Genomic DNA, 16332 nt, shown 5'->3' with positions numbered 1-16332 from the left:
GCTGTCTGAGGAGACTCAGAGGGGAGGGTAAGTTCCTAACATACCTGAGAGTCTGGTAACAAACAGAGACAGCAGAGAGGGAGAGTGAAGGGAGCAGGAGAGGGACTACGAACACAGGGAGCAGGAGAGGGACTACGAACACAGGGAGCAGGAGAGGGACTACGAACACAGGGAGCAGGAGAGGGACTACGAACACAGGGAGCAGAAGAGGGACTACGAACACAGGAGAGATAGAGGTAAAGAGAGAGCGAGGAAGGAAAAAGAGGAAAGGATAAGATGGCCCCTTCCACACTTCTCTCCTCCTGACTGTGTTGTGAAACTCTACACTGGGAGCGTATTGCCTACGCATTCCTTCAGGTCAGTAGCGTGACAGTAACTACCTGAGCATGAAGGTGGCCACACACAAACACTGTAACTAGGTGGTAAGTAGTAGTACTGTGGGTTTAGCTAGGACTAAACACACCGGGCATGCCCTTAAAGACAGTTCATTACCACTCTGTGTCCACAGGCAAAAACACACACATTCCCATTATTCTTTCACAGAGAGACTGAGAATGGAGATTAAAAAAAGAGTGAGAGGAGATGAGAGGAGAGGAGAGTAAAACAGGGAGGGGAGGATGGATAGAGAAATATGGAAAGAGTCAGGTATGCTTTGACATTGATGGATTAGGCTGATTTACGCCAATGCATTCCACAGGGTCTTACGATTACAAATCTGCTTCCTCCTCTAACGGAACTTTCCACAGTTCCTAGAAAGCTTCGGAACCCTAGTCTGGAGCGTGGACTCCTCCAAGCAGCAACCCTAAGGTACCAGGGCCAGAGGCTAGAGGCAGGACCAAGGCCAGAGGCTTGAGCAAGGCCCAGGGCAGGACTCCTCCAAGCACCAATCCTGAGGTACCAGGGCCAGAGGCTAGAGCCAGTGCCAGAGGTTAGAGCCAGGACCAGGGCAGGACTCCTCCAAGCAGCAACCCTGAAGTACCAGGACCAGGGCAGGACTCCTCTAAGCAGCAACCCTGAAGTACCAGGACCAGGGCAGGACTCCTCCAAGCAGCAACCCTGAAGTACCAGGGCCAGAGGCTTGAGCCAGGACCAGGACAGGACTCCTCCAAGCAGCAGCCCTGAAGTACCAGGGCCAGAGGCTTGAGCCAGGACCAGGGCAGGACTCCTCCAAGCAGCAACCCTGAAGTACCAGGGCCAGAGGCTTGAGCCAGGACCAGGGCAGGACTCCATCAGTGCCAGGACTCAGGAGTAAGTGGGCTAAAGGTACTGGAAGCCAAGAACTAAGCTAAAGTTCAACCCTGGAGTTGTAACTTATATTTTGAGCCCACCCTTCCCAGGTAACCCAGGGTTTGAATTCCTCGCCAAAGTGTGCGTGCGCGCTTCAGCCCAGAATGTACAGTTGAAAAAGAGCTGGCCGGCATTTTTTTTAGTTACTGTGTCTGAGTGTGTTACTCGCACATCACACTCTTAGAATTAAGGGGGACCCTGGAGTTCCTCAGGGAACCATTGGTAGTCAATGTCAGCTGTACATAGTCCATCGGTAAATAGCCCACCCAATTTAGCTATATCTTCTAGCGGTGGCAGCTGATCAGAAGATTTGTGGCTTATTTGGGGCTTGGCTTTCAAAAAGTTATTTTTGGCCACTCATGAGAGTAATTGTCATTGCTGTTCATGTGTTCAGTTGCAGAGTCAATAATAGAGCCTGACTGATAAAAGAGGTTGACCAATATAAACAAATGTAATCAAATATTTGTATCCGTCTTTATTCCAAAGATAAAGCACAGATATTATAGACATCGAAGAAACAAATACATCTGCTCATTAGCAGTCTTTTTTTATGCCTGAAGAGGGTGCTCTACGAGCTGATCATTGAACTTCATTCAGCCTTAGGTCACAACGTGAGAGATGGTAGGTATGGTGGTTTGACAGTGAGTAGCTTGCCACAGCCAGCGTATTTGAATAAGTAAATCATCAAAAGTACAATTCACCAAGCAAGCAGCACTGTCATCACATTCTCACTTAGTTAAAGTTAGCTGGTTTGCTAGCCAGCAGGGTAGTTAGTACATAAGTAACAGAGATTGAGCTAACACTGGAATGGCGCTAAAGTGAACACTCATCCTTGATACAAAAATGACACCATTACGGTCTTGGCCTATTATGTTAGCGAGTGGGCTTATTTAGTCCATTTTCCAAAATAAACAAACAATCTGCAAAATGCAAGTCAGTTGGTTACATATCTACAGTGGCTTGCGAAATTATTCACCCCCTTGGCATTTTTCCTATTTTGTTGCCTTGATTTTTGGGGGGGTTTGTATCATTTGATTTACGCAACATGTCATCCACATTGACGATACAAACAAGAAATAAGACAAAAAAAACTGAAAACTTGAGCGTGCGTAACTATTCAACACCCCCCCCACCCACCTTTTGCAGCAATTACAGCTGCAAGTCTCTTGGATTATGTCTCTATAAGTTTGGCACATTTAGCAACTAGGGTTTTGACCATTCTTCAAAGCAAAACTGCTCCAGCTCCTTCAAGTTGGATGGGTTCCGCTGGTGTACAGCAATCTAAGTCATACCACAGATTCTCAATTGGATTGAGGTCTGGGCTTTGACTAGGCCATTCATTTACATTTACATTTAAGTCATATTCCAAGACATTTAAATGTTTCCCCTTCAACCACTCGAGTGTTGCTTTAGCAGTATGCTTTGGGTCATTGTCCTGCTGGAAGGTGTGCCTCCTTCCCAGTCTCAAATCTCTGGAAGACAAACAGGTTTCCCTCAAGAATTTCCCTGTATTTAGCACCATCCATCATTCCTTCAATCCTGACCAGTTTCCCAGTCCCTGCCGATGAAAACATCCCCACCGCATGATGCTTCCACCACCATGCTTCACTGTGGGGATGGTGTTCTCAGGGTGATGAGAGGTGTTGGGTTTTCCCCAGACATAGCTTTTTTCCTTGATGGCCAAAAAGCTCAATTTTAATCTAATCTGACCAGAGTACCTTCTTCCAAATGTTTGGGGAGTCTCCCACATGCATTTTGGCGAACACCAAACGCATTTGCTAATTTTTTTTCTTTAAGCAATGTCTTTTTTCTGACCACTCCTCCATGAAGCCCAGCTATGGAGTGCACGGCTTAAAGTGGTCCTATGGACAGATACTCCAATCTCAGCTGTGGAGCTTTGCAGCTCCTTCAGGGTTATCTTTGGTCTCTTTGTTGCCTCTCTGATTAATGACCTCCTTGCCTGGTCCGCAAGTTTTGGTGGGCAGCCCTCTCTTGGCAGGTTTGTTGTGGTGCCATATTCTTTCCATTTTTTAATAATGGATTTAACGGTGTCCCGTGGGATGTTCAAAGTTTCTGATATTTTTTTTTATAACCCAACCCTGACCTGTACTTCTCCACAACTTTGTCCCTGACCTGTTTGGGGACCTCCTTGGTCTTCATGGTGCCGCTTGCTTGGTGGTGTCCCTTGCTTAGTGGTGTTGCAGACACTGGGACCTTTCCCAGAGTGTATATAACAGGTGTATATAAACACTAAGATCATGTGACACTTAAATAAAGTCCACCTGTGTGCAATCTAACTAATTATGTGACTTCTGAAGGTAATTGGTTGCACCATATCTTATTTAGGGCCTTCATAGCAAAGGGGCTGAATACATATGCACGCACCATTATTTTTTTCATATCACTTTCCATATTTGGACTATTTTATGCATGTCCATTACATGAAATCCAAATCTATTTAAATTACAGGTTGTAATGCAACAAAATACGAAAAATGCCAAGGGGGGTGAATACTTTAGCAAGGCACTGTATCACTCAGGCCATGTGATTGCATTCATGAGATAAGTAGCTAACGTTAGCTAGCTAGCTAAATTAGAACATGTGACTAAAACCAGTGAGGCAAGCATGTCTGCATAAACGTTTTCAGTCATCAGTGCATGCCATTTGCAGATGGAATGTATAGCGAATACAATTTTGTATTGAATAGCAGAGTAATGTACATACAGTACTTTCAGAAAGTAATCACACCCCTTAAATTTTTCACATTTTGTTATGTTGTAGAGTGGGATTAAAATTGAATTAATTGTATTTTTTGGTCAACGATCTACACAAAATATTGTAATGTCAAAGTGGAAGAAAAATTATAATATTTGCGAAACATTTATGAAGAATAAAGTATCTTGATTAGATAAGTATTCAACACCTGAGTCAATAGATGTTAGAATCATCTTTGGCAGTGATTACAGCAGTGAGTCTTTCTGGGTAAGTCTCTAAGAGCTTTCCACACCTGGATTGTGCAACATTTGGCCACTATTATTTTAATGAATTCTTCAAGCTCTGTCGAATTGGTTATTGATCATTGCTAGACAACCATTTTCAGGTCTTGCCATAGATTATCAAGCAGATTTAAGTCAAAACTGTAACTAGGCCACTCAGGAACATTCACTGTCTTCTTGGTTAGCAACTCCAGTGTAGATTTGGCCTTGTGTTTTAGGTTATTGTCCTGCTGAAAGGTGAATTCATCTCCCAGTGTCTGGTGAACCAGGTTTTCCTCTAGAATTTAGCTTGCGCTTAGCTACATTCAGTAAAAAAAAATATCCTGAAAAACTCCTCAGTCCTTAATGCGAACAAGCATACCCATAACATGATGCAGCCACCACTATGCTTGAAAATGTGTAGCGTGGTACTCCATAATATGTTGTATTGGATTTGCCCCAAACATAACACTTTGTATTCAGGACAAAAAATTAATTGCTTTGCGACAATCTTTGCACTATTACTTTAGTTCCTTGTTGCAAACAAGATAAATGTTTTGGAATATTTTTATTCTGTACAGGCTTCCTTATTTTCACTCTGTTAAATAGGTTAGTATTGTGGATTAACTGCAATGTTGTTGATCCATCCTCTGTTTTCGCCTATCAGAGGCATTACACTCTAACTGTTTTAAAGTCACCATTGGCATCATGGTAAAATCCCTGAGCGGTTTCCTTCTTCTCCGGAAACTGAGTTAGGAAGGACGCCTGTATCTTTGTAGGGACTGATTGTATTGATACACCATCCAAAGTGTAATTAATAACTTCTCCATGCTCAAACGGATATTCAAATGTCTGCTTTTTTATTTCTACCCATACAACTTGTGACTTGTTAAAGACTCCAATAAACTCCTAGACTTAATTACACTTGCCATAGTAAAGGGGTTGAAAACTTATTGACCCTAGACTTTTCGGCTTTTCATTTAATTTGTAAAAACTGACATTATGGGGTATTGTGTGTAGGGAAAAAGCCAAGGGGTGTGTATACTTTCTGAAGATATGTATGTATGGTTACTATAAGAAAACATTGTTGTAATGAACAGCTAACTTGTGCTTGTCATAAGTTGCCATAAAGTGTTTGTTTATATGACCTTTGACTATTGTTAACACTGTGTGTAAATCTACTCAGGACAAATGCTAACGCTGACACAGTGGTGGCATGACAAACGACATGTTACTGCATTTAAATGCTTATTTGTGAACAGTGCCGTTTCCAATTTACTTGAGACAAAGTTTAATTCATTCAGCCAGCCACCCCCTGTGTTGGTTTAGGACAAATACTTTTACATACTTCTTATCCACTTCCATTGATAGACCCCCTTAAGTCATACCTAAGAAGGTAAACTAAACAAGTTTTGTATTTACTGTCTTATTTAGAAGATATACACTGAGTGTACAAAACATTAGGAACACCTTCCTGATGTTGCACTGCACTTCCTTTTGTCCTCAGAACAGCCTCAATTCGTTGGGCATGGCCTTTACAAGGTGTCGAAAGCATTCCACAGGCATGCTGGCCCAATCTCCCTCACTAGCTTTAAGCACCAACTGTCAGAGCATCTTACAGATTACTGCACCTGTACATAGCCCACCTATAATTTAGCCCAAACAACTACCTCTTTCCCAACTGTATTTAATTAATTAATTAATTTTGCTCCTTTGCACCCCATTATTTTTATTTCTACTTTGCACTTTCTTCCATTGCAAAACTACCATTCCAGTGTTTTATTGTGCTATATTGTATTTACTTTGCCACCATGGCCTTTTTTGCCTTTACCTCCCTTCTCACCTCATTTGCTCACATTGTATATAGGCTTGTTTATACTGTATTATTGACTGTATGTTTGTTTTACTCCATGTGTAACTCTGTGTCGTTGTATCTGTCGAACTGCTTTGCTTTATCTTGGCCAGGTCGCAATTGTAAATGAGAACTTGTTCTCAACTTGCCTACCTGGTTAAATAAAGGTGAAATAAAAAATAAAAATAAATAAATGTTGACTCCAATGCTTCCCACAGTTGTGTCAAATTAGCTGGATGTCCTTTGGGTGGGGGACCATTCTTAATGGGACACTATTGAGCGTGAAAAAGCCAGCAGCATTTGCAGTTCTTGACACAACCCGGTGCGCCTGGTGCCAACTACCAATCCCCGTTCAAAGGCACTTCAATCTTTTGTCCTGCCCATTCACCCTCTGAATGGCGCAAGAGCACACACACAATCCATGTCTCAATTGTCACAAGGCTTGAAATCCTTATTTATCCTGTCTCCTCTCCTTCATCTACACTGATTGAAGTGTATTTAAAAAGTGACATCAATAAGGGATCATTGACCAAGTGAAGGCTGTCTATGTCAAGGAAAGAGCAGGTGTTCATAATGTTTTGTTCACTCATTGTAGTTGCTTTTTGGTAGATATCCTGTAAACCACAAATAAAATGTTCTTAAATAATGCACATTTTATAACTTGTTAAGAAATCATCATTTAGAGTACCTGTTAATAATTTACAACACAATGTGTGTACAAAAAGGTCAGTTTTTCATTCCACCTCAAAAACACAACATCGGCAGATATATCGGTAATCTGTGACTTTTGCCTCCCTAATATCAATATCATATTGGACCCAAAAATAACATAGCGGTCAGGTTCTAGTCAATATTGGTTACACCTGTACACTGCTAGTTCTGCCACCTTTTTTAAAGGCGGACATAAGTGCATGTGATACTGAAGAGCCAAGTACAGTTGAAGTCGTAAGTTTACATGCACTTAGGTTGGTGTCAATAAAACTTGTTTCTCAACCACTCCACAAATATCTTGTGAAACAAACTATAGTTTTAGCAAGTCGGTTAGGGCATCTACTTTGTGCATGACACAATACATTTTTCCAACAATTGCTTACAGACAGATTATTTCCCTTATCATTCACTGTATGACAATTCCAGTGGGTCAGAAGTTTACATACACAAAGATGACTGTGCCTTTAAACAGCTTGGAAAATTCCAGAAAATTATGTCATGGCTTTAGAAGCTTCTAATAGGCTATTTGACATAATTTGAGTCAATTGGTGGTGTACCTGTGGATGTATTTCAAGGCCTACCTTCAAACTCAGTGCCTCTTTGCTTGACATCATGAGAAAATCAAAAGAAATCAGCCAAGTCCTCAGATTTTTTTTTTTGTAGACTTCCACAAGTCTGGTTCATCCTTGGGAGCAATTTCCAAACGCCTGAAGGTACCATGTTCATCTGTACAAACAGTACGCAAGAATAAACACCATGGGACCACACAGCAGTCATACCACTCAGGAAGGAGACGCGTTCTGTCTCTTAGAGATGAACGTACTGTGGTGCAAAAAGTGAAAATCAATCCCAGAACAACAGCAAAGGACCTTGTGAAGATGCTGGAGGAAACAGGTACAAAGTATCTATATCCACAGTAAAACGAGTCCTATATCAACATAACCTGAAAGGCTGCTCAGCAAGGAAGAAGCCACTGCTCCAAAACCGCCATAAAAAAGCCAGACTACGGTTTGCAACTACACATGAGTACTTTTTGGAGAAATGTCCTCTGGTCTGATGAAACAAAAATACAACTGTTTGACCATAATGACCATCGTTATGTTTGGAGGACAAAGGGGGAGGCTTGCAAGCACCATCCCAACTGTGAAGCACGGGGGTGGCAGCATCATGTTGTGGGGTGCTTTGCTGCAGGAGGGACTGGTGCACTTCACAAAATAGATGGCATCATGAGGGAAGGAAAATTACGTCAGGAAGTTAAAGCTTGGTCGCAAATGAGTCTTCCAAATGGACAAGCATACTTCCAAAGTTGTGACAAAATGGCTTAAGGACAACAAAGTCACGGTATTGGAGTGGTCATCACAAAGCCCTGACCTCAGAAAATGTGTGGGCAGAACTGAAAAAGCGTGTGTGAGCAAGGAGGCCTACAAACATGACTCCGTTACATCAGCTCCGTCAGGAGGAATGGGCCAAAATTCACCCAACTTATTGTGGAAAGCTTGTGAAAGCCTACCTGAAATGTTTGACCCAAGTGAAACAATTTAAAGGCATTGCTACCAAATACTAATTGAGTGTATGTAAACTTCTGACGCACTGGGAATGTGATGAAAGAACTCAAAGCTGAAATAAAATCATTCTCTCTACTATTATTCCGACATTTCACATTCTTAAAATAAAGTGGTGAATCTTACTGACCTAAAACAGAGAATTTTAACTTGGATTAAATGTCAGGAATTGTGAAAAACAGAGTTTAAATGTATTTGGCTAAGGTGTATGTAAACTTCCGCCTTCAACTGTAGCATTCCATTGTTACAATTGTCACCGTTTTGTTACAATATTGAAACACTAATATAATACATTTACTATAATCATTTTTTTTTATTTCACCTTTATTTAACCAGGTAGGCTAGTTGAGAACAAGTTCTCATTTGCAACTGCGACCTGGCCAAGATAAAGCGTAGCAATTCGACACATACAACAACACAGAGTTACACATGGAATAAACTAAACATAGTCAATAATACAGTAGAACAAAAGAAAACAAAAAGTCTATATACAGTGAGTGCAAATGAGGTAAGTTAAGGAAATAAATAGGCCATGGTGGCGAAGTAATTACAATATAGCAATTAAACACTGGAATGGTAGATCGGCAGAAGATAAATAAATACCAGTATGGGGATGAGGTAGGTAGATAGATGGGCTGTTTACAGATAGGCTAAGTACAGGTGCAGTGATCTGTAAAATGCTCTGACAGCTGGTGCTTAAAGCTAGTGAGGGAGATGTGAGTCTCCAGCTTCAGAGATTTTTGCAATTCGTTCCAGTCATGGGCAGCAGAGAACTGGAAGGAAAGACGACCAAAGGAGGAATTGGCTTTGGGGGTGACCAGTGAGATATACCTGCTGGAGCGCGTGCTACGAGGGGGAGCTGCTATGGTGACCAGTGAGCTGAGATAAGGCGGGGCTTTACCTACTATAATAATAATAATAAATCATGTCACGTACATTTCTATTATTAAAAAAGGTTCAACATTTAACCCCTGGCCTCCAAAAAAGGTATCCGTTTGAACCTTTACAAATGAACTGAAAGGGTTCCCCCACAGTGGCAATCATTTTGAGACACAAAAGGTTCCTCGAGGCTCCTTTAATTCGAAGAGTGTGCACTGAGGACACTTACCTACAAATCCGTCCTCTCCGACCAGCTTCAATGCAAGCTTGTCTGCCAGCACCGAGGAGTTGCCATGGGCGATGTTGGCAAATGGCCCCGCGTGGACAAACACTGGAGAGCCCTAGAACAACAGAAGGGCACACCATTTTTATTACCCGAAGTGACTTACTAAGCAAACCCAGTACAAACAAACTTGTAAGAAGTACCTCTACATTCATTTGCATTCTACAACTACATCATTGAGTTTCAGGACTGCATATGTCTAAACATTATTTGTCTACACAGCAGCTGCAGGTCAAGAGGTGGGAGGCACTAGTAGTGCAACGTGCCAGTGTTAATACACAGAACAACCCCATTCAGCCATTGGACTATGTCTATAACAATATACATGTTCAACTACAACTTTTGAGGAAGAAAATTGCTAACACCTCAGTCAAAATAGTGGGAGAGGGGAAAAGCTTGGAGGGAGAAAGCTGGGATAGGGGGAAACTGGAAGGTGAGTGAAAACGCTTTAGCCATTGTTTTGTCATGTGACAGGGCAGAGACAAATACCTCCAGTCCCACAGAGCTCTAAATCACTTGTTTAATGTGCCTCTTACACATGCTTTATAAAGCATCTACTTAAAATCGGAGAGAGAAAACAGAAAAGAGCACAGTGGGAGAGAATGAATGTGAGTGTGTGTGTGTGTGTGATTGTATTGAGAAAAAGAGCAACTCTAGAGATAAATCAGATGAAAAAAGCCCATTTGAATAGGTATCCTGTTGCTGTTACCACCCTTTCCATTGTGTGCTCTTTCTCTGACCCTGTAGGAAAGCTAGCATACGTCACATAAAAGGTGAATCTCTGTGTGTGATGACAACCCCTGAACTCTGATTGGATGTTGTGTCATTCCCCCCAGGAAAAACATTCAGGAAATATAACACCAGCTCTCACAAATGAAATGGGAAATAAATACAATAAAAAAGGCAATTGTGTCAGTTCTCCAGTCGGTGGAAAATAAAAGAGGAAGAGAGGATTGAACACACCCAGGGGAAAGGGATGGAGATAAAAACAGGAAGGAGGAGATCGTTTCATCCTTTCTTCACCTCTCTCTCCAATACACCATCAGCATCACACACAAAAGGGCAAAAGGTTCGACTGGGGTCAATCAGGTGTCAAAACTAAGACTGATTGGTCCATTTAATCATGATCCACTCATGTAGACTGCAAACCCAGATGCCTGTACCAATCCTACATACAGTATTACATATTACTCCACTGTCACTGTTTTGTACTCTGAGGAACAAGTGGAGGATGAGAGGAGACAGCTCTGAGAGAACCATAGCAGAGGAATACAAGGTCTGACTTCATCGGAATGTACATGATGGGGGGGTATGTGTGTGGTGTGGATGGAGCATTACGCTTTCATCATTTGCGGTCACATCTGTGTAAACAACTCTGAACTGTCCTTAACAGGCCATAATTATCCGTGCCAAGCTGAAGACATCACCCTAGAATGTGTCTGTATCTACAGTGCCTTCAGAAAGTATTCACATCTCTTTACTTTCTCCACATTTTGTTGTGTTACAGTCTAAATTTAAAATAGATTCAATTGAGATTTCTTGTCACTGGGGAATTTTTTTAATGACATTTTTTAAAACAAATTTATTTTAAAAAATTAAAAGCTTAAATGTTATGAGTCAATAACCCCTTTGTTATGGCAAGTCTAAATAAGTTCAGGACTAAAAATGGCTTAACAAGTCACCTAAGTTACATGGACTCACTGTGTACAAAAAAAGTGTTTAATATGATTTTTAAATAACAACCTCATCTCTGTACCCCACACATACAATTATCTGTAAGGTCTCTCAGTCGAGCAGGGAATTTAAAACACAGATTTAACCAAAGACCAAGGAAGTTTTCCAATACCTTGCAAAGGGCACCTATTGGTAGATGGGTAAAACATTTTTAAAAAGCACACATTGAATATTCCTCTGAGCATGGTGAAGTTATTAATTACACGTTGGATGGTGTATCAATACAATCAGTCAGTACAAAGATACAGGCCTCCTTCCTAACTCAGTTGGAGGAGAGGAAGGAAACCACTCAGGGATTTTACCATGATGCCAATGGTGACTTTAAAACAGTTACAGAGTTTAATGCCTCTGATAGGAGAAAACTGAGGATGGATCAACAACATTGTAGTTACTCCACAATACCAACACAATTGACAGAGTGAAAAGGAGGAAGTCTGTACATAATAAAACTATTCTAAAACCTGCATCCTGTTTGCAACAGGGCACTAAAGTAATGCTGCAAAAAATGCGGCAAAGCAATTCACTTTTTGTCCTGAATACAAAGTGTTGATTGGATTTGCCCTAAGCATTACTGAGTATCATTCTCCATATTTTCAAGCATAGTGGCGGCTGCATCATGTTATGCTATGCTTGTTCTTGGTAAGGACTGGGGACTTTTTCAGGATCAAAAAACAAACTGAATGTAGCTAAGCACAAGCAAAATCCTAGAGGAAAACCTGGTTCAGCCTGCTTTCCACCAGACACTGGGAGATGAATTCACCTTCCAGCAGGACAATAACCTAAAACACAAGGCAAAATCTACACAGGAGTTGCTAACCAAAAAGACAGTGAATGTTCCTGAGTGGCTGAGTTACAGTTTTGACTTAAATCTGTGGCAAGACCTCAAAATGGTTGACTAGACATGATCAACAACCAATTTGACAAGACCTTGAAGAATTTTGGAAATAATAAAATGGTCTGATGTTGCACAATCCAGTTGTGGATAGCTCTTATCGATATTTACCCAGAAAGACAGACAGATGTAATCGTTGCCAAATTGTAACATGTATTGACTCAGGGGGTTGAATACTTAACTAATCAAGTTTTTTTGTCCTCTCGTTTTTTTTCACTCCCCAAAAAGTTAGAATTTTTCTTCCACTTTGACATTAGAGTATTTTGAATAGATTATTGAATAACTTTTTTTTAAACAGTTAAATCCATTTTAATCCCACTTTGTAACAAAATGAGAAAAAGTAAAAAATGTGTCACGTCCTGACCATAGAGAGCCTTTATTTTCTATGGTGGAGTAGGTCAGGGCGTGACTGGGGGGTTAGTCTAGTTTATATTTTCTACGTGGGGTTATAGGTTGTTTTTTCTATGTTGGGGTTTTGGTATGATTCCCAATTAGAGGCAGCTGGCTATCGTTGTCTCTAACTGGGGATCATACTTAAGTAGCATTTTTTCCACCTGTTGGTTATGGGATATTGTTTATGTTTTGAGTTAGTGTTGTAGTCAAGGTTTGTTGTTTGTTAGTTTGTTTAGTCTTTGCTAAAGTTTCACTTCTTTAATAAATTATGTGGAACTCAACGTACGCTGCGCCTTGGTCCAACATTCATTCTAACGAACGCGACAAAATTATTGGGACAGTGATACATTTTCTGTTGTTTTGAACTCCAACCCTTCGGATTTTAAATTATACAATGACTCTACAAACTTGTTGGATGCTGTCACGCCCTGGCCTTAGTATTCTGTGTTTTCTTTCTTATTTTGGTTAGGCCAGGGACATGTGTGATTATGTGTTTGTCTTGTCTAGGGGTTTTGTAGATTGATGGAGTTGTGTTTAGTATAGTATTCTAGGTAAGTCTATGGTTGCCTAGAATGGTTCTCAATCAGAGGCAGGTGTTTATCGTTGTCTCTGATTGGGAACCATATTTAGGCAGCCATATTCTTTGAGTGAGTATTTCGTGGGTGATTGTTTCCTGTCTTTGTGTTTGTTGCACCAGATAGGGCTGTTTCGGTTTTTCACGTTTCTTGTTTTGTAAATTGTTCGTATTTTTCATCTTTCATTAAAGATGTATAAAGATAACCACGCTGCATTTTGGTCCTCCTCTCTTTCACCAGAAGAAAACCGTAACAGATGCATTTGCTGTTTGTTTTGCTTGTGTTTCAGATTATTGTATGCCCAACAGAAATGAGTGTGTCATTTTGGAGTCACTTATTCTAAATAAGAAAATAATTAACTCAGCAAAAAAATAAAATGTCCTCTCACTGTCAACTGCGTTTATTTTCAGCAAACATGTGTAGATACAGTGCCTTGCTTAAGTATTCGGCCCCCTTGAACTTTGCGACCTTTTGCCACATTTCAGGCTTCAAACATAAAGATATAAAACTGTATTTTTTTGTGTAGAATCAACAAAAAGTGGGACACAATCATGAAGTGGAACGACATTTATTGGATATTTCAAACTTTTTTAACAAATCAAAAACTGAAAAATTGCGCGTGCAAAATTATTCAGCCCCCTTAAGTTAATACTTTGTAGCGCCACCTTTTGCTGCGATTACAGCTGTAAGTCGCTTGGGGTATGTCTATCAGTTTTGCACATCGAGAGACTGAAATTTTTTCCCATTCCTCCTTGCAAAACAGCTCGAGCTCTGTGAGGTTGGATGGAGAGCATTTGTGAACAGCAGTTTTCAGTTCTTTCCACAGATTCTCGATTGGATTCGGGTCTGGACTTTGACTTGGCCATTCTAACACCTGGATATGTTTATTTTTCAACCATTCCATTGTAGATTTTGCTTTATGTTTTGGATCATTGTCTTGTTGGAAGACAAATCTCCGTCCCAGTCTCAGGTCTTTTGCAGACTCCATCAGGTTTTCTTCCAGAATAGTCCTGTATTTGGCTCCATCCATCTTCCCATCAATTTTAACCATCTTCCCTGTCCCTGCTGAAGAAAAGCAGGCCCAAACCATGATGCTGCCACCACCATGTTTGACAGTGGGGATGATGTGTTCAGGGTGATGAGCTGTGTTGCTTTTACGCCAAACATAACGTTTTGCATTGTTGCCAAAAAGTTCCATTTTGGTTTCATCTGACCAGAGCACCTTCTTCCACATGTTTGGTGTGTCTCCCAGGTGGCTTGTGGCAAACTTTAAACGACACTTTTTATGGATATCTTTAAGAAATGGCTTTCTTCTTGCCACTCTTCCATAAAGGCCAGATTTGTGCAATATACGACTGATTTTTGTCCTATGGACAGAGTCTCCCACCTCAGCTGTAGATCTCTGCAGTTCATCCAGAGTGATCATGGGCCTCTTGGCTGCATCTCGATCAGTCTTCTCCTTGTATGAGCTGAAAGTTTAGAGGGACGGCCAGGTCTTGGTAGATTTGCAGTGGTCTGATACTCCTTCCATTTCAATATTATCGCTTGCACAGTGCTCCTTGGGATGTTTAAAACTTGGGAAATCTTTTTGTATCCAAATCCGGCTTTAAACTTCTTCACAACAGTATCTCGGACCTGCCTGGTGTGTTCCTTGTTCTTCATGATGCTCACTGCGCTTTTAACGGACCTCTGAGACTATAACAGTGCAGGTGCATTTATACGGAGACTTGATTACACACAGGTGGATTGTATTTATCATCATTAGTCATTTAGGTCAACATTGGATCATTCAGAGATCCTCACTGAACTTCTGGAGAGAGTTTGCTGCACTGAAAGTAAAGGGGCTGAATAATTTTGCATGCCCAATTTTTCAGTTTTTGATTTGTTAAAAAGGTTTGAAATATCCAATAAATGTCGTTCCACTTCGTGATTGTGTCCCACTTGTTGTTGATTCTTCACAAAAAAATACAGTTTTATATCTTTATGTTTGATGCCTGAAATGTGGCAAAAGGTCGCAAAGTTCAAGGGGGCTGAATACTTTCGCAAGGCACTGTATGTGTATGAACATAACAAGATTCAACAACTGAGACATAAGCTGAACAAGTTCCAGAGACATGTGACTGACAGAATTGGAATAATGTGTCCCTGAACAAAGGAGGGGTCTCTTTGGGATTGAGATCCGGGCTCTTCGCTGGCAATGGCAGAACACTGACCTTCCTGTCTTGCAGGAAATCACACACAGAACGAGCAGTATGTTTGGTGACATTGTCATGCTGGAGAGTCATGTCAGGATGAGCCTGCAGGAAGGGTACCACATGAGGGAGGAGGATGTCTTCCCTGTAACGCAAAGCGTTGAGATTGCCTGCAATGACAACAAGCTCAGTCTGATGATGCTGTGACACACCGCCCCAGACCATGACGGACCCTCCACCTCCAAATCGATCCCACTCCAGAGTACAGGCCTCGGTGTAACGCTCATTCCTTCAACGATAAACGCGAATCCGACAATCACCCCTGGTGAGACAAAACCGCGACTCGTCAGTGAAGAGCACTTTTTGCCAGTCCTGTCTGGTCCAGCGACGTTGGGTTTGTGCCCATAGGCGACGTTGTTGCCGGTGATGTCTGGTGAGGACCTGCCTTACAAAAGGCCTACAAGCCCTCAGTCCAGCCTCTCAGCCTATTGCAGACAGTCGGAGCACTGATGGAGGGAATGTGCATTCCTGGTGTAACTCGGGCAGTTGTTATTGCCATCCTGTACCTGTCCCGCAGGTGTGATGTTCGGATGTACCGATCCTGTGCAGGTATTGTTACATGTGGTCTGCCACGGCGAGGATGATCAGCTGTCCTTCCTGTCTCCCTGTAGCACGGTCTTATGCACCTCACAGTATGGACGTTGCAATTTATTGCCTTGGCCACATCTGCAGTCCTCATGTGCCTTAGGCATGCTGCAAGGAGGCGTTCACACAGATGAGCAGGGACCCTGGGCATCTTTCTTTTGGTGTTTTTCAGTCAGTAGAAAGGCCTCTTTAGTGTCCTAACTTTTTATAACTGTGACCTTAATTGCCTACCGTCTGTAAGCTGTTAAGTATCTTAACGATTGTTCCACAGGTGCATGTTCATTAACTGTTTATGGTTCATTGAACAAGCATGGGAAACAGTGGTCAAACCCTTTACAATGAAGTATTTTGG

At 41.5% G+C, this 16332-nt stretch overlaps 1 protein-coding gene across 2 annotated transcripts in view; it reads right to left on the bottom strand.

Annotated features, from left to right (window-relative positions):
* The window catches only part of mthfd1l (methylenetetrahydrofolate dehydrogenase (NADP+ dependent) 1 like), a 94214-nt gene that overhangs the window by 37555 nt on the left and 40327 nt on the right, over nt 1-16332 (bottom strand). For both annotated transcript variants that reach the window (XM_029676454.2, XM_029676455.2), the window contains exon 19: nt 9496-9607. In XM_029676454.2, coding sequence (XP_029532314.1) covers nt 9496-9607 — 112 coding nt within the window. The remainder of the gene's footprint in view (nt 1-9495; nt 9608-16332) is intronic.

The sequence above is a fragment of the Oncorhynchus nerka genome, linkage group LG13, assembly GCF_034236695.1.
Source record: "Oncorhynchus nerka isolate Pitt River linkage group LG13, Oner_Uvic_2.0, whole genome shotgun sequence".
In the NCBI taxonomy this organism is placed as follows: domain Eukaryota; kingdom Metazoa; phylum Chordata; class Actinopteri; order Salmoniformes; family Salmonidae; genus Oncorhynchus; species Oncorhynchus nerka.
Note: the sequence above shows the minus strand (reverse complement) of the source record. Positions and strands in the feature narration are given on the sequence as shown.